The following is an 18,375-nucleotide window of genomic DNA, read 5'->3' as shown; positions in this document are numbered from 1 at the left end:
TGAGTCCTGCCTACAGGTCACAGAGGGGCTTAGTTTGTGTGTTGGATTGTTTGGTACTTGTGCTTGAATTTTCACGGCTGATTTGCTCATGATTGGGTCCCTACCATGGGAGCCTCATGTTGAGTCTTGCCTTTTGTAGGCCATTGGAGATTAGAGTTTCCCAGGTTTGTCTGCTTGGGCTCATGAAACCCGAATCCTCAGACCTCAGCCTTCTGAGTTGCCAGGATTATAGGTTGAAGCCCCAGGCATCTGGCTTTGGACGGGGTATTGAAACAATGCCCATGCTTAGGAGAAAATGGAAACACAGTGCCTAATGATTTTAGGCTGCACAACCCAGGAGAACCCATTCATGCCCTCAAGTCCTTCTGTGCCAACCCAGAGTGCCCACGCAGGTGACTCGAATAGGGGGACAGTAGCTGTTCTTTGACTCCGGTCTCCCCTGCAGCTTCTTTGCCTTTTGGCTGACCCTGTGTCACTTCTCAAACCTGTGTCAGCTGTCAGTTCATCTCTAGGCCCTTTTCCCAGCTGGCCCCTGCCCAGCACTTAAAAATCTCGCAACTTCTCTGAGTTTCTCTCTTACGAGTTGACGAGCAAAGTGGACAATGGGACTGAAGGCAAATGAGGAATCAAAGAGCTATTTTCCGCGCTGGGGATATGGCCTAGTGGCAAGAGTGCTTGCCTCCTATACATGAGGCCCTGGGTTCAATTCCCCAGCACCACATATACAGTAAACAGCCAGGAGTGGCGCTGTGGCTCAAGTGGCAGAGTGCTAGCCTTGAGCAAAAAGAAGCCAGGGACAGTGCTCAGGCCCTGAGTCCAAGCCCCAGGACTGGCCAAAAAAAAAAAAAAAAGAGGTATTTTCCCTTTGAAGCAACTCTTTGAAGCAAATGATTCTTGAAATCTGAGAGTGCCAGTGAAGGCCTGGAAACAAAATGATCAGATGGGAGCCACGAAGCCCTCAGGAGACATACCCAGAGCTCTGGTCTGACTCCACACAGGGCCTGGCTCACAGGACATCATGATTTCAGCATCTGTGGGCAGAATGAGGACAAGTAGATGAAGTTAGTCTTGGCCCTTCTGAAAATGGTAAGCAGGCCACACTGGATAGAGATCCCATTTGGGACTAGGCCAGTGTCAAAAGACTGTGAACCTAAGATCTGATGAAAGCAGAAGGAGGGGCAGCAATGTGAGGGATAAAACCTGCCTGTGCCAGGTCTCGCTTACCCGACTCTGGTCAACTGCACACACTTCTGCAGAAGTGACATTTGCCTTGTGGAGATTCTAGAATTTGTATCCCATTCTGTCGTGACTTCAATACATCCCAACAATTCATGGTTCCCAACAATTTGACAGAAATGATACCTAGCTGTATGTCCCTTTATGTTTCACTGTGATGCAATGAAATTCGCAAATGTCCGATTGGTTGCAGGAACATGTATATGCTTTATGTACTGGTGTAAGTAAAAACAGTAAAACCCTGCAAAGGCTGAGTGTTGGCTGGGGCACATCTGCACCACCCTGATGACAACCAATGCTGCAGGAAGCAGATGGATGAAGGTAACATCTGTCTGGTTCCACGAGCATATCTAGTTCTAGTTTATGGGGCAGTGAAGGAGGAGAGGCAGTCCAGCAGGCCCTCCTTTCACTCCCCTGCTGCTTCTGCTGTTCCACATCTCTGCTGTCCTTTGAATTGAGCCTGATCCACGTGGATAAAATACCTAGTCTATAAAAATAGAGTCAGGATTTGGAAGTCAGGCATAGGTAGTGATAATACAGGTCTCTAGGAAGCCAACTGATTGGAGCAGGATGCTAAATAAATGTGCCTGCTTCCACCCACCGCTCAGCCTAAATCCAAGGGCAGTGCCCTAAAGGACACATGTTCAGGTCAGAGTCAGGCCCAGCATCTTGGCCACACTGTTAGCGCCCCTCCTCCCTCCCGGCTGCACTGGGGACAGCAGGGCCTCCTCACGCTGGAAAGCAGGAGTGGGGCTGGCTGTGGGCCTGGCTGACAGGGTGGCCAGGGAGGAGAAAGAGCGCTGTGCTCCTAACACTGCAGTGCAGCACCTGTGATTGACCTGAGACTCAGCCGCTGCTACCTCAGCCCCAGGAACCCCACAGCTGGCCCCTGGGCCTCAGAAACGGTCTCCCTGCACACTGAGCAGCCTCTGCTCTGGACAGCCCTCCACTGTGCCCCTCATGACTCCCGGCTGCCTCCCCATGGTCACCGGGCGGCTGAGTTCACACAGCCCAAAGTGATGGCCACCTCTGAAGTCTCTCAACTCAGCCGCCAGAAACCCAATGTCCCGGGGAAGAGCTGGCACCGCCCCCTCGGTCCTCAATGCCCCTTCCCCTTTGCCTGCACACAGCCTTGGCTCATGGCAGACAAGCGATCCACGCAGCACTGTATTTTGTTTTGTTTTGTTTTGTTTTGTTTTTTGCCCTCTCCCAACCCTGGGTTAGGATGAGGTTCCATCGCGCAGATGCACAGCTGGTAACAGCTGTCTACTGTAAATGTGTTACTACCCACAGAGTCTATGTCCCTCAAATATTCTTGGCCCTGCCTCAGACACAGCTGTACCCACACAAGGCTGTACACTTGGCCACTGCGCTGACCTTAACCTGCTCCCTGCACACCAGGGCCTTCCCCCCACTTCCTCTAGGGCGCTGTGAGCCTCCTCCCCTCAGGACCACGGGCTCTGCGGAGTCAGCTGGTGGAGCTCATGGTTCTCAAATCGGGCACTGAGTTAGTGCCTTGAATGATGTACCTGAAAGGAATAACAATAACTATTTATTAAAATATATTGAAAGGTACATAACACGAAGGTGAAATAAAGACAAAAGCGGATGTCTTTCAAGGGAGGGAAAGGATTTCTCTAAGTGTTTGAGCCGGCGCTCAGTGGAGCTCTGGACTTCCTGAGTCCACAAACCAAATTGTGCCCGCAGTGTTAGTGGAAGCACACTGGGGTGCATGTGCTGCAGCTAAGTTGCCCTCTCCACATAAAGGTGGGTCCATATCAGAAAAGATATGCAGAGCCTGTGGGATCTCTGGCGCAGAGAAGACAGGCACAGGTTGGAGTCCATTTGTCCTAAGTGTCAGGGGCAACGTGGAGCTGAATGGTGTGGCCTTGCTCTTCACACATCCGCCACTGGAGGAAGGGGGTTTTCGGCACAAGCATTGCTCAGAGACAGCTCCTGATGCCACAGCACTGTGTCTTGTGCTCGTTCCTCCCCTTCCTCCTCTGATGGGAAGCAGTCCAGGGTAGAACTGCTGGACAGCTCGCAGTCGGCAAAGCCGAGTCGAGCTTCTTCGTCCTCAGACTGAAGGGCTGGAGAGCCTGTCCCGGTTGCAGAGGACACAGACAGCTCCCAGTCAGAAAACCTGAGTCCGAGTTCATCATGTCCTGAGTCAGTGACAGGAGATCCTGTCCCACTTGCAGAGGAGGAGGACAGCTCACAGTCATCATTGCTGATTTCTGGCTCTTCCTCATTTGAGTCAGGTATGGGCGATCCTGTCCCGGTTGCAGAGGACGAATTCAGCTCGCAGTCACCACTGCTGTGTCCAGGGTGTTCGTCATCGGATTCAGGTATGGGAGAGCCTGTCTCAGTTGCTGAGGATGAGGACAGCTGGCAATCATCATTGCTGATTCCTGGGTGTTCTTCATGTGAGTCAGGTATGGGAGAGCCTGTCTCGGTTGCAGAGGACGAGGACAGCTGGCAGCACCAGTGCTGTGTTCAGGGTGTTCATCATGGATTCAGGTATGGAGAGCCTGTCTCGGTTGCTGAGGAAGAGGACAGCTCGCAGTCAGCACTGCTGTGTTCTGTGTGTTCATCATCGGATTCAGGTATGGGAGAGCCTGTCTTGGTTGCTGAGGATGAGGAGAGCTGGCAGTCATCTTTGCTGAATCCTGGGTCTTCTTCATGTGACTCCGTTGCAGCAGAGCCTGCGTTGGTTGCAGAGGACAAGGACAGCTTCCTGGCTGTACAGCTGAGTCCTGGGTCCTCCTGTCTTGATTCAAGTTCAGCAGAGCCTGTCAAGGTTGCAGAGGACAAGTCCTCGTCTAGGAGCCGACCCGATTGTTCTGGCTCTTTGATCTTCAGTTTCGTGGGCACTGTGCACCGAGCGCACCCCGCACTTGGCACTGGGGTTGGCTTGCAGGAGTCACCGCAGTGTCCCCATCCCTGCCATCCTGCTCTGGGCTGCCAGATGCCACCTGCCGGCCTCTCCAGAGGAAGTGCCAGAAGGTTCTTCTGGGTCCAGCTTGGGCGTGGGGTCTGGGGCGTGGGTTGGTCCAGTGTCTGCAGGTGTCCACCAGGCGCTCCCTGCAGGGTCTCCTGGACTCAGAGCCAGTGGAAACTCGCCAACAACAGGAAAACATGGCTCTTTTCTGGCTACCTCAAGGCACCTTTGCGATTTGTGTCTGGAATGTGGCTGCCTGGAGACCTGGGTTCCAAGTTCTCTTTGGTCTTCTGTCAAGGATGAGGTCACTTCCTGGGGTCCTCTTCCTAAGCCTCTTCCTCCAGTGGACCCCACACAGTCCCCCTGTGCTTCTGTATATTGTATATATGTACACAAACTTATGTAAAATGAATATATAGAGAGATATAGAGATATAGAGTGCTCACAGGTGATCATCTGCAGTAATGTCTCCTTTCATGTGTCAGTCACTGGAAGGCATCTCATCATAATGGGGGTTTGACTGACACAAGAAAAGAGAATTGGGCCCCTGAAACTCCACAGCGTTCTTGTTCCAGATCTGTCTCCATTTTCACATACATAAATGCATATCTATATAACTATGTATGTACATATATATATGTATATATATCTCCATTGACAGCACTCACTCTATTGAGTGACTGCAGTGTATTTTCTCCCCATTAATCTCTTCCTCTCTCCTTCCTAACAGCACGTGTATCTGCATCCTTGTATTCACTTTGCTATACTATAGGTTACTTCTTCTAAGAAGTTAATCCATTAGAAACCTCCTCTGTGTATACCACACTTCAGTCACTGTGTTCATGTTTATGTCCCTATATATGAATTCTTATATGATGATTTCCAAATCTAGTGTGAATTACATCTTTGAGTAGATTCAGATGACTTGATATTTCTGACCATTTGCCATTTTTTGTTCTTATTTTGTATTGTTAACTTCCTATTTGCTCTCTCTAGTCAGAGATGGAAGATAGAATTGCCCTCATGTGAAATTCACTGAGAATCACTTGAAAGCTTATATGTGATCAGGGTTTTAGTCTTCCTTAAAAACTTGAGAAGAATGCATTGGCTCTGTTTGCAGAAAAACAAAAATTCAACATTGCTTTCATTTACATTCTTGTTTGTTCATGTACTCTATTTCCCATTATATATACTTCTTATTATATTTGCTCAAGTAAGTACTGAGAGTGTTTAAGTCTCCTTTATAAAGTGATTGTTCCTAGTATGATGTGCTCTCATTATCTTGCATAACTTTGCATACCTTTAACTGCTATGTTCAAGTCTCCCAGTCAATGGGATACAGTGACTGTTTGTACCAACTTGTATAAATATAATAGACAACCCGGTTGCTGGGGGCTGACACCTGGAATCCTAGCTTACATCTCCACATGAAGCCAGCTCAGGCTGGAACGTCTGAGACTCTTCTCTCCAGTGAACCAGCCACAGTGGAAGTGTCCCTCAAGTGGTAGAGGGCCGGCCTTGAGCACAAAAGCTGAATGCACAGCCCTGAGTTCCAGCCCCAATACGTGACAAATGGTCACTTCAAAAGGCTCCAGAGAACTAGGAGATCATCAGCTCACCCAGGAATCTGGGCACACCGGCAGAGCTGTGGCTTGCATGCCCGAGTTAGAGTTGGGCAACTCCCTGTTCCAGCCTGGGTGCTTAGGAAATCGGTGTCATTGCAGTGGTGTGTTTGCCTGTGACTGCAGTGAATGAACACAAGGTAACAGCCTTATGCCATCTGCTCTGCTCTGGCTGCCTCATCTCACCAGCACCTCCTGGCTAAAAGTTCAGACCATTTCATAAGTTCCTGGGCTCCCTCTACTGGTTGAAGATTAAGGGGAGAATGTCCTTAGAAAACCCATCAAATTCCTCACTGTCTTCAGTGAATAATTAGAAGAACTAGAAAGAAAGAGAAAACATAGATTCAAAAAATAAATCCAGGATATTCTTCATAATTCAGCTTTCAATAGCCTGAAAATATCTGTATTACCCTCCACATGGGTAGGACCTGAGGAATTACGCTTTCAGGAGACCACTGTCTACTGCAGAAGAGAAGCTATTTGGGTCTAAATTGAAAGGACTCTGCTTGTAAACCATGAACTGAGATTTCTCCAGTTAGGTAGAGAAACAAATAATCCATGGAAGGAGACCGCAAGCACAAACCTTCAAGTAAAGAAGCAAATGCCATCAGTGAAGCAATATTCCCTTTCCTTTCTCTCCTGTCCTTGCTATCCTCTTCCTTGTTCCCCCATCTTTTCCAGTCCCATTGTCTTGTCCTGTTCTGTCTTCTCTTCTCCCCTTCTTCCCCAATCCTATCCTATCCTATCCTATCCTATCCTATCCTATCCTATCCTATCTGCTGTCAATACTGAAACTTCGCAGCACTAGTACTGTACCACACCCGAAACGCTTTGCTTTTATTAACTCTTACTTTGAGATAGTTTCAGGATAATTGTGCCCCAGCTCCCTCCATTCTCCACTCTCCTTGCTCCCTATCCAGAGTAGCTAGGAAAGAAAAATCAACTCCTAGGGCCATTCTGGAATCAGTTCTCTTCCAGCACAAGACCCAAGGTCATGCTCAGTACATCTTTTGTGAAATCACAGTGATGACAAGTTTGCATTTCTAGGCCTCAGAACCCTGGGTTGTGTTATCTAGTTTATCAGAAAGGTTTGAATCCAGAGCAGAGGAATCTAAGATTGAATTATCAGTGACTGTGTGAATTATCTCTGAAGGACTTGAGGGCTAGTTCAGCCTCTCTAGGGTGGGTCTAGGGTGGAGACGAGTGGATTATCTGAGGGAGAATACAAAACACAGAGCTCGGGATCTTCTTCATCTCTACACCCAGCTACTTGGACTTGCTCCGTGCTGAGTAAAGCCGGGGTAGAGGACAACATGGACACGTGCTCTCTCAGCATGGGAGCATGGTGGACCGAGCCTGAAAATTTCAGTGCTCCGTTGGTTTTCTACCTGGAAGAGGAGCAGGAGGAGGAGATTTTCGGTAGGTGACCCCAGTGCCATCTCTTGTCTTCACCCTATCCATCTCTCCCTGTGCTCCCTCTTTGATCCATACTAGGCCCCCACCATCGGGGCACCGACCCCCAGTTCTGTTGGGGTTTTCCTGTTCTTCCTGTCCTCTTCTGTTCCTAGGGCAGGAGGATAGATATCTTTGCTGCATGGAGGAGCACAGCCACACCCTCATTCAGCTGGAGCCCTGGTTCACCGTCACAGGCCACACTCGAGTCACCGTGGTGGGGCCCCCAAGGGCCAGGCAATGGCTGATGGGCATGATATGGCTTTTGGAGCACAAGGACTTTCACTATCGAGCTCGAGGTAAGCGTCGATGACCTAGTTTGCAGTCAAAGCCTTGCTGCTCATGCATGGCATCTTAAAGACTTGGACTGCTCAGGAACCTGAGAATCACATGTTCCCAAGCCCCCTGGAGGGCAGAGGCCCAGGGTTAACCATATTTGGAATCAAGTCATTGAGAGAGAAAGTGGGGAGGGGGCATCCGAATGGGGACCCATAGGATGGGATGGAATATCTCCTACCCCTCCCTTCATTCCTTCCATCCCCACAGGCTTCCTGTCTGGACTCCTGGACTCTGACCATTCTTCTCCCTGCCCAGGCTACCAGATGCTGCAAAGTGTCCGGAGCCAGCCACTAACCAAAGAAGACTTGGCCGCCTGCCTCCGTGTGCAGCTGGACTCCTTGGTGGTGAAAGGCTACCAGGACAAGTGATTCACTTTCCTCAGGCTTCCTCCAGCCAAGTGCTTGCTTGCCTTGGGCTTCTGTGCACTTCTGTGTCCCTGGAGGACCAGCCTGCTCTGGACAGCTCAGTGAAGACATGGCACAGACAGTGGTGGAGGGTGACAGTTTTGGCTGTGTTGTCTCCCCCGGGAAGTCTAGGCACATAGGTGAGAGGCGTCTTCTAAAGTGTGTATTCTGCTGGTGAAGGAGATCCAGCAACACCCGTGGTGCAATCTGCATTGCCTCGAGTTCACTCCCTCTCCCCCTCTTTGTTTCTCACAAGCTTCTCCAGTGCACTCATTTCCCCCACAATCCCTCCCAACGTCTAACAAACACAGTCTCTTTCAAGAGACCTCAGATTTTCACATTTCCAGATTGTTTATACATGTTTCCGTTTTGCAGTCGTGAATCATGTTGTGCTCTTGTCTCCGGGAATCAGTGTGCTCCCCAAACGGGGAAATCCTGGCAAAAATGTCACTTTACCTTCCATCTCCAAGCCTCCTGTTCAACTAGACACAGTGACTCTCTACCTACCAACTGGAATAAAAATAACTAAGAAGTATGCGTGGTGGATGAGGCCTCTAATCCTAGCTTCTTAGGTTGGTGTATGAAGCCAGCCCATGCAGGAATATTTGGGAGACTCTTATCTCTAATGAGCCAGCACAAAGCTTGAAGGGAAGTATGGCTCAGGAGGTAGAGTGCCAGTCTTCAGGGAAAATAGCCGAGCCAAGGCCCAGGCTATGAGTTCAAGCACAAGTACTGCCTTCACCCCACCCCACACCCCACCCCACCCCAAATCAAAAAGCTTTAGGCTGTCAGGGAACTGGCAGGTCACCAGTCCACTGATGAATCTGGGGGAAGTGGCACAGCTGTAGCTTGGATCACCAAGTTTGAGATGGGGGAACCCACTGTCCGCGCCTGGGTGCCCTGGGACACACGTGTCCAGGAGTGTGTGTTTGCATGTGACTGCAGGAATGAACATGAGGGAAAAGCCTTAGGCCACCCGCTCTACCCTGGCTGCCCCTCTCATCAGCACCGCAAGGCTAAAAGGTCAGAATATTTAGGAAGTCCCCGGCTTCCTCTAGTGTTGGGAAATAAAGTCGAGAGTCTTTCACTCTTTCTGTAAAGGATCGTTGATGGGTTTTGTGTGTGGATGTTACCGGGTTCTTCAACTCGGGGCCCTGAACTCTCCCTTGAGCCACAGTCGCAGTTGCAGCTTTGTGCAGGTTCCTTGGAGATAGGAGTCTCACAGGGGTCTCTGCCCAGCCTGGCTGGGAACCTTGATTCTCACCCTTCCCCTTCCGAGTTAGCCAGGCTTGGAGGTGAAGAGGTGAGTACCACGGGCCCTGGTTTTCCCTTCAAGTATTAAACTTGTGTCAGCGGGATCCTCTCTTCTAAACACTTTCTCCCACTTCTCCCTAAACGTCACAGATTACAGACAAGTTCTTCCTGGAGAGGAACTTAGTCAGCAGGGAAGATTCTAATAATGGAGGAAATCCTCCCAGAGATTTTGGTCTTTGAGAATTCCTAAATGCCGGGGAAGGGACATGAGGGAATCCCTGAGCTTAGAGCCTAAAGAAAGGAAAGAAGAAAGATGAAGAGTGTGAGACCAGCCTTGGCTATGGACAGGCAGGATATTCTTCCTCTCTCTGTCTCTCTCTCTCTCTCCTTCCTTGCTCTCCCTGGCTCTCTCTCTCTATCAAAAAAGAAATCAGATTTTATGGGTTACAAATGTAATCCTAGCAAATAAAGAGACAGCTTGGAAACCTCTTCATTTGAAGACAGCAGCTCAATAAAGTTGACATAAGAAAGACACAGAAGATGTTCTTATCTGTTATGACCTGTTTTGTGAGAAACAAGAAGGCACTGGGACCCATCTCCACTGTGAAGAACAGTGCTGTGGAGTCTTCCAGGTGGAAGCCGAGCTGCTTACCTCCAGCCAGGCTCACACACCCTATGGAAGGATGGAAGGAAGGCAGGCAGTGGTGGACTTCCTCTTCCTCTTTCTGTGGCCACTTGAACAAGTCCTGTGTGAGGGATGAGTCTAGGGGCGGGCCATGTAGGGGACACCGCAGTGATCTTCCTGCTTGGCTCTGTTCTGATGAGAGCCCACAGCTGGCCACGCCCACATCCTGGACCTCAGCATCCTCTCCTAGTTTCACTGCAGGCACACATGGGGAAAGCAATGTCATTGACTCATCTTCACAGGGCCTTAGCTGTAAGCATAGGGGTACATTCACTCCTTCTCTCTGGAAATTTGTCCTGGGAACAACCCTAACTTTCCTGTCTCCATGCACCTCGAGCCCTTGGGAACAAAGACATTTGGAATGGGAATGGGGAAGGACATGAAGTTGGGTACCGTTACTTCGCAGCAGCTCAGCTCAGGTCCCACGTCTGTGCTTCCCCGGTGTCGGTGCTGAGACTCCAGTGTGGCCACTCCAGAGAAGTTTCTCAGTCTTGGCTTCTGCAGCAGGGAGAAGGGACTCCATTCCAGGTGCTCAGAAGCCTCACCAGGTGCCCACATGGTCCAGTCCCAGTTCCTAAAGAATACCAGAACAGTTTGCTTGAAGGCAGGGCTGCTAGAAAGGATGTTTGGGTAGCATGGGAATGGGAGGGGCTTGCGAAGTCCTCTTTCCCATACCCCATTGTCTCTGGGCAATAGCAGAGCCAGCCTGTCCTGCTGCTAGGGCCACAAGATGTGTCCCCTGGTGGCCCGGCCTCCACTCTTCCCCCCACCATCTCCTCTGCCTTTCTCCCCATGCAGGCAAGGATGGAGATCTCGTGCCCCATGGTGAGTGTATGTGCATGTGAATCATTGGGCCCCTGGAGGAGATGCGGAGATCCTGGTGTTTGCGCGGGTTTATCATCAGCAAGACATAGCTGAGATGACCATGAGATTGGCCAGCCACTTCTGCCAGCTCTCCCTGCAAAGTAAGCTGCCTTCCGGGAGGGTGACCCGGGCAAACTCGAGTCCCTAGGGGAGATCTGGGGCTTCCTGGCAGTCAGGGCAGTTGTCTGGCCCTCCCAGCCAGGCTGGAAAAGGCTTTCAGGAATTCAAGGGATCTACAAAGTCTCCTGGCCCCTGTGCTCTGGGGTGGCTTCCGCTGGGGTCACTGTACTGGGATGGAGGGGTTCGGACACAGGAGCAGCCTCCTCCCACAGCTGTCCTTACAGGTGCAGGGGAGGCCTTGGCCAAGGAGGCCGAGGCCCAGCAACTTCCAGATGCTGATTTGGAGGCCAGGAGCCAGCCATCCCTGAACGAGGTGCAGGAGGAGGGGTGCTGAGGGCTCTGGGGGACATCTCCACCCCGGTGAGAGCTAGGTGGGTTCAAGTGGAAATTTCCAGAGACTCATTTCTTCTGGAGCAGGCAGCGGTGGGGAGAATGGGGTGCTGGAAGTTTTCTAGTACCTCTAGGAATGCAACAAAGCAGGAATGTGAACAGTTCTCACAAACAGCAGGCGGTCCCCAAGGCTTCCTCCAGCACTGAGGGTCCCGGGAGCCTCTCCTGAGGCGGGTGGAGCCCCTTTCCTTGCTGACCGCAACAGTTACTGGCTGTCCAGACCATCTTGCCTGTGCCAGGACTTCAAGGCCCACTGAGTCAGTCTTTACTGGAAAGCGTTCCAAGCTACCAGGACTCTCCAGAAGGTGACAGGGTGGAAAGCCTGTTTACCATCCTCCTTTTGTGTGTGGTCACCCTGGGCTTGCAAAGTCCCCCGGGGACGACAACGACAGAGCCACCCGACTCGACGGTCCATTCTAGTACCGAGTTTGAACTCAGGGTCTGGGTGCTCCCCTCAGCTTGTCCTCTTCAAGCCTGGAATTCAACTACCTGAGCCACAACTTGCATTTGAACACAGCTGAGCTTTGGCTGGCTCACTGCAGTGACAAGCCTCAAGGTCTTTTCTGCCCCTGCTGGCTTCCTATTGTGATGCTCAGCTCTCTGCCTCCTGAGCAGCTAGGATCCCCTGTGGGAGCCGCGGGGCATCAGGCTGCTGCCAGACACCTGCCAGAGGAGGGAGCTGTAGGAGAGCTGGGCTGCGCTGCAGTGATCTCAAGCCTCGCCCAGGTCACCTGAGGTCCTACCAGGCTTCAGATGAGGGAAACACAGGCAGGGCAGGCGAGTCTCTCTGGTCACTTCAGCAAGGAAGGAGGGAGTGTCTGGAAGAGACACATTGGGGTCTGCTGGGAGCACTCCTGCTCAATCACGGTCATCTGGAAGCAGCGCCCTTTATGGAAATAACAAGCGTGCCCGCCCGCATCCGTGCTAGTCATTACTGCATTCCTTCACAGTGTACTCAAGCAGTATGTTATGAATTGCCCTTAAGGAAATATAACTACAGGCCATTGGTGTTGTAGATAGGCAATAACTTTGTAGGTGATATTTAGGAGCTATGTGGGCAGAAGGCCCAAGTGGAAGGGTAGGAAGAGAAGTAAAGGCACAGATATGGAAGTAAGATGAATGTGTGTCCTACAATGCTTGTTTATCAAGTACGAGGCCCTGAGTACAAACTGCAGTCCTACCCAAAAGCAAAGCCTATCCTATTCACCCACTGCTTGAATGAAAGAGGGGAATCCATGAGTGTTTATGAAAATGGACATGAATGACCTAATTTTACACATTGTGCAAATAACATGTTTGCCAAACCCCCAGCCTTCTGTGTCTGCACTAAAAATCAGGTAAGCTATTCAACACTAATTGTTAAACAGCATTGGCAAATAGTCTATGGAGAGAGAGGAAGAGAGGGAGGAAGGAAGGAAGGAAGGAAGGAAGGAAGGAAGGAAGGAAGGAAGGAAGGAAGGAAGGAAGGAAGGAAGAGGAAAGAAGGAAGGACGACTTGTGAACATTTCTTGGGAGTCCTCGTGAGACGGCGTGTGCCAGTGGGCCATGAGAGCGACACGGCAGTGGACTTCCTGAGTGGCTCTGCTCTGAGGAGCGCCCACAGTTGGCCCATCCCCCACTCCCTGACCTCAGCATTCTCTCTGTCTGCAGTTCAACTGCAGCCCCAGCGGAAGAGCAAGGTCAGTTCCTCCTCCAGCCAGGGCCTGGGCTGCACCTCTCAGGTGTGCTGTCCTCCCGTCTCAGGACGCCCACTGGTGTCCCCAGCAGCAGGGGCAGCTGAGCCTTGAATCTTGTTGGGAATCCACCTGGCTTGTGAGCCCAGTTCCAGCACCTTCTCTGATCCCGCCGCGGGTTGGGTCAGGACGTTGGAGAGGGAGCGAGTCCTCAGATGCTGCGGGACTCCACTCCCCCACACGTGGAAGGGGCTCTGTCTCGGGAGACACGGCCTGGCCAGCTGCGCATCCCTGACATGGGTGTCGTTTGGTTGTTCTTCCTTTGCTATCACGGCTGGAGGTGGCTCTGTCACCTCCATCGTCCGTTGGAGATTCTCAGCAGCTGCACCAGGGCGCGGCTCTCCAGCTGCCATGTTTGGAAGGTGCGTGGCTCTCGTTTGGTGTGTGCACATGAGCTGCAGATCCTCAGCCATCGGGGACTGGGGTTGTCGGGCGGTGGAACACTGTGCACCTGCTCTGTGTTGCCTGCCCTCGGTGAGCGCAGACCACTCAGTTCTTCATTGGAAATATCTTGAGGACTCTGCGTTGGCGCCAGGGTGGAGGGCTGTCGCAGTGTCCCCACACACGGATCTTCCCCTGCTCAGCGTCTGCGCGGTTTGCGTCCATTGTCCTGTCGACGGCCGAGGCCGGGGATGCTGCATGGCCCTTGCTGTCCTCTGTCTGTCCCGCCAGGCTGACGGCGCAGGGAACGGCCAGGTGTCCGGGCTGGGCTGAGGCGCGTGGGCAGCACATGGACGGATGTGGCCCAGTGGACGGCTCAGGGCCCCCTTCTCGTCCCACCCCAGCAAGGTGGAGGGGCGCAGAGCAGGCACACTGGCTCTGCCTGGGGGACCTGCAAGGACAAATCCCCTCTAGGGACCGGAGAGACAGCCGTGCCGGGACTCGGGTCCTCACGGGCTGCTGCAGCCCCCACTGTGCTTCCTGCCATTCTGCTAGCAGTGTGTGCCCAGCACACCTCTGAATCTCTGGCCGTGTAGTTCCAGGACATCCTACGTGGAGGAATCGGGGTCACAAGCCGTGAGATGGTGAGGGCTGGGTTTCCGGAGATCGGGTCCCCAGGGGTCCAGCTGCCGGAACTGTCAGAGCCAGGGGTGACGTGGGATGCGCTCCGGCCAGGCCCTGTCCTCGGTGGCCGTCACAGATGTCACTGGCCAGGTGTCAGAACGCGTGGCAGACGGGCGGGGAGGCCCTGGGTGCCCTCGGCCCGCGCTGCCCCCCACTCCTTCGCGCTCCTTCAGGCAATGGGAAGCGACCTTGTGCGGGACTGACTGCCGCTCGCCCCGCTGCCCACGTCTCCCTCGAAGCCATCATGTTCCTGCTGCAGGAAGAGCTCCTGAGCACACCATGGCCATGGCCCGGACTGGAGTCCAGCTTCTGGCCAGCGGAGCCTCTGGTCCTGAGTCCAGCCGTTCAGACACGGACGCTGCCTTCGCCACCCAGGGAGCTTTCCTCCAGGATTGCCCTCTGGCTCTGCCATGCCGTGTGCTGTCGCCTGGCGCTCGCCCGGCCGCAGCCCTGTGGGGACCTCCTCCTCCAGAGACAATCCCACACGTGGAGAAGCTCCAACCCGCACCTCCCTCCGTGGACTCGCTTGCTCACGGGACTCATTTCTCAGCTTCTGGAATTCTAATGCTTCGGTTGCATTTGGGACTCTGGATGGGTGCTGATCACGAGTCAAAGTCCTGGGGATGGGAGACAAGAAGGAGGTGGTGTCCCTCAGGATACATAGAGCTGGCTAGAAGACAAAGTATTAAGAGGCAAAGCGAATGGTGGCGTGAGGGGAAGGAGGGAGGCTGGTGAGGAGAGTGAGAGCCATGCTGAGCTCAGCGCTGGCGGAGGGGGGGGGGGGCGGCCATGCCACACAGGGTGGCCAGGCAAGGCCTAGGGGACTGCAGCTGGACCTGGAGTGAGATGCACCTGTGTCCTGTGCTGGGGGAAAGGAGGAAATCAGGGGCACCAGAAGTTCCCCCAAACCTCCTCCCAGTGTGTTGCTGCTTGTGGTGCTGAGGAGGAAACCCAGGGCCTCACCCTTGCTAGGCAGACGCTCTACCAATGACCAGACCCAGCCATCTCTATAAAGTGCTTTGCTGTCCAGTTGGCCCCCTCCCTGGGAGGAACTTTAGAAGGTGGTTGAAATGCCATGACGTTGAAGACACTGAGTCCAAGGAGCCATGACCTCAGGCCACTGTGGTCCTTTCCTGCACTCCCAAGCAGTTGCCTCAGTATGTCCCTGCAGGCCCGCTAGCTGAAAAAAACCCTCTTGCTCATAAGAAAACCCAGATTGAACTACCTCCTAGTCATAAGTATGTGATTGAGGTGAGCTGCCCCGTCCAGAGGAGGGCTTCTAATGGGTAGAAAAGAGAGCCTGGGGGGTCGAGAAGCTGGACAGGGTCTGGGGCTTGGCCCTGTGTGGGTTCTGGCCGGGTGTAACAAGGGTCAGGTCCTCAGCAGGCAGACAGGATCCTGTTGGAAATCAGAAACCTGAAGAGAGACTGTCTCTGGACTCAGGGTGAGCCTTGGCAGGACTCACGGTGGCTTCAAACCTTCATCCTATCTCAATCTCATGAGCAGTTAGCATAACAGCTAGGAGACACTGACTCCAGCTGGTCCTTGTCTCTGTGTTTTAATCTTATGCCCACCCTGAGATTTGAACTCAAGGCCTGGGCAACACCCCTGAGCTTATCTTCCCAAGCTTAGAAGTCTTAACCCATTATCCACAGTGCCACTTCTGGTTTCTTTTTCATATGGTTGAGATGAGGATCCTGAAGGCTTCCCCGACTGGGCTGCTCAGGGCTCCTGATCCTCAGATCTCAGCCTCCCCCTTGGCTCGGATTACAAGCATGAGCCAGCAGTGCAGGCTTTTCTTCCCTCTCTCCCATCAACAGGTGTGTGTGTGTTTTTAGAGCAGGATTAGACCCAAAGCCAAGCTAAAGAGCAGGCGATGAGGGAGTTTCCATGTCTCCTCTCCTGCTCACACGGAGACCCCCATTCTGTGTCCCCCACCAGCCTGGCAGCCCGTTTGGACATTTCCTGCGGTTCCTCTGTGTCTCTCTGGCTGAGGAGCTCATGGGGCTCATTGTCTTCCTCTTCCTGCGCCTTTTGGCTGCCGCTTGTTAGGAAAATGGGGGGAAAAAGAACAGGCCGGACTCAGTCTCAACAGGCAAGGACTGTTTATTGAGGGGCAGCGAGGGGCAGCAAGCTTCCACTGGGGTTGGAGATTGCACAGGGTGGGTGAAGTTGGGGTCAGGCTCATGGGAGTCTTCATGAAGAAGCAGAAAATAAAAATTAGGCTATGGTCTCTTGGGGGTCAAGGGGGGGCACCCTTGCCCAGGGCCAGCATGGGGCGCTCTGCCTGGGGTGAGGGAACTGTCCGCCATGCCTGCCTGCAGATGAGCACAGGTGTGCACACCTGACGTTCTGCTTGACCTGGGGGAAATGAGGTGTGTGTGTGGTGGGGGGGTTAATACTTCACTACTAGCTGAGCTCTGAGGCACCCTGGAATTCCTGCTCAAAATCTGTGTCTTTCACCTTTTCCTGAATACAGAGTGGTGCGCATGGAAGGAGAAAGGTGTTTTGTTGTTGTTGTTGTTGTTTTTTGGCCAGTCCTGGGGCTTGGACTCTGGGCCTTAGCACTGTCCCTGGCTTCTTTTTGCTCAAGGCTAGCACTCTGCCACTTGAGCCACAGCGCCACTTCTGGCCGTTTTCTGTATATGTGGTGCTGGGGAATCCAACCCAGGGCCTCATGTATATGAGGCAGGCACTCTTGCCACTAGGCCATATCCCCAGCCCCTGTATAATTTTAAAATGTATTTTAAAATTATATAACTCAAGGTGAAAAAAAGAAAAAAAGAACAAATGTCTCTCAAGGGAGGGAAAGGATTTCCCTAAGTGCTTGAGCCGGCGCTCAGTGGAGCTCTGGACTTTCTGAGTCTCTATGTCAACCCAAATTGTGCCCGCAGTTTTAGTGGAAGCACACTGGGGTGCATGTGCTGCAGCTAAGTTGCCCTCTCCACATAAAGGTGGGTCCATATCAGGAAAGATCTGCAGAGCCTGTGTGATTTCTGGCAGGGCGAGGACAGGCACAGGTTGGAGTCCATTTGTCCTAAGTGTCAGGGGCAACGTGGAGCTGAATGGTGTGGCCTTGCTCTTCACACATCCGCCACTGGAGGAAGGGGGTTTTCGGCACAAGCATTGCTCAGAGACAGCTCCTGATGCCACAGCACTGTGTCTTGTGCTCGATCCTCCCCTTCCTCCTCTGATGGGAAGCAGTCCAGGGTAGAACTGCTGGACAGCTCGCAGTTGGCAAAGCCGAGTTGAGCTTCTTTTTTTTTTTTTTTTGGGCCAGTCGTGGGCCTTGGACTCAGGGCCTGAGCACTGTCCCTGGCTTCTTCCCGCTCAAGGCTAGCACTCTGCCACTTGAGCCACAGCGCCACTTCTGGCTGTTTTTTGTATATGTGGTGCTGGGGAATCGAACCTAGGGCCTCGTGTATCCGAGGCAGGCACTCTTGCCACTAGGCTATATCCCCAGCCCGAGTTGAGCTTCTTCATCTTCAGACTGAGGTGCTGGAGAACTTGATCCGGTTGCAGAGGACAAGGACAGCTCCAAGTCAGAAAAGCTGAGTCTTGGTTCTTCATCTTCTGAGTCAGGTACAGGAGATCCTATTCCAGTTGCAGTGGACGAAGACAACTCGCAGTCAGCATTGCTGAGTCCTGGGTCTTCATCTTCTGATTCAAGTCCAGGAGAGCCTGTGTTGGATGCAGAGGACTAGGACAGCTCCCTGTCTGCAAATCCGAGTCTTGCCTGGTCATCTCCTGATTTAGGTGCAGAAGAGCCTGTACCGGTGGCAGAGGACAAGTAATCCTCAAGGAGCCGACCTGATTGGTCTGGCTCTTTCATCTTCAGTGCTGCAGTTGGCACCTGGGGTTGGCTTGCAGGAGTCACCGCAGTGTCCCCATCCCTGCTGTCCTGGTCTGGGCTGCCTGGTGCCACTTGCCGGCCTCTCCAGAGGAAGTGCCAGAAGGTTCTTCTGGGTGCAGCTTGGGTGTGGGTGGTGGGTGGGGGGTGCTCCAGTGTCTTCAGGTGTCCACCAGGCGCTCCCTGCAGGGTGTCCTGGAGTCAGAGCCAGGGAACACCGGCCAGCAGCAGAACGCACGGCGCTTCCCTGCCTATCTCGGGCGAGTTCGCCAGTTGTGGCTGGGACTGCAATGGGGCTGTGTGGAGACCTGGGTCTCATGTTCCCTTTGGTCTTCTGTCAAAGCTGAGGTCCCTTCCTGGGGACCTCTTCCTAAGCCTCCTCCTCCAGTGGACTCCACAATGTCCCCCTGGGCTTCTGAC

At 52.8% G+C, this 18,375-nt stretch overlaps 1 protein-coding gene across 1 annotated transcript; it reads left to right on the top strand.

The window, feature by feature from the left end:
- The first annotated feature begins 7,112 nt into the window (after positions 1-7,112).
- Positions 7,113-7,958, top strand: LOC125357520 (KH homology domain-containing protein 1-like). The gene is made up of 3 exons (XM_048354497.1): positions 7,113-7,218; positions 7,368-7,550; positions 7,846-7,958. The coding sequence occupies exons 1-3, from the start codon at positions 7,113-7,115 to the stop codon at positions 7,956-7,958; spliced, it is 402 nt and encodes a 133-aa protein (XP_048210454.1).
- The last annotated feature ends 10,417 nt before the right edge of the window (positions 7,959-18,375 follow it).

This window comes from Perognathus longimembris, chromosome 9, assembly GCF_023159225.1.
Source record: "Perognathus longimembris pacificus isolate PPM17 chromosome 9, ASM2315922v1, whole genome shotgun sequence".
In the NCBI taxonomy this organism is placed as follows: domain Eukaryota; kingdom Metazoa; phylum Chordata; class Mammalia; order Rodentia; family Heteromyidae; genus Perognathus; species Perognathus longimembris.
Note: the sequence above shows the minus strand (reverse complement) of the source record. Positions and strands in the feature narration are given on the sequence as shown.

Coding starts and splice junctions, on each gene's coding strand:
- LOC125357520 (XM_048354497.1), top strand. CDS start 7,113: ATGGACACGTGCTCTCTCAGCATGGGAGCATGGTGGACCGAGCCTGAA. Junction 7,219..7,367: donor GCAGGAGGAGGAGATTTTCG/GTAGGTGACCCC, acceptor TTCTGTTCCTAG/GGCAGGAGGATAGATATCTT. Junction 7,551..7,845: donor CTTTCACTATCGAGCTCGAG/GTAAGCGTCGAT, acceptor CTCCCTGCCCAG/GCTACCAGATGCTGCAAAGT.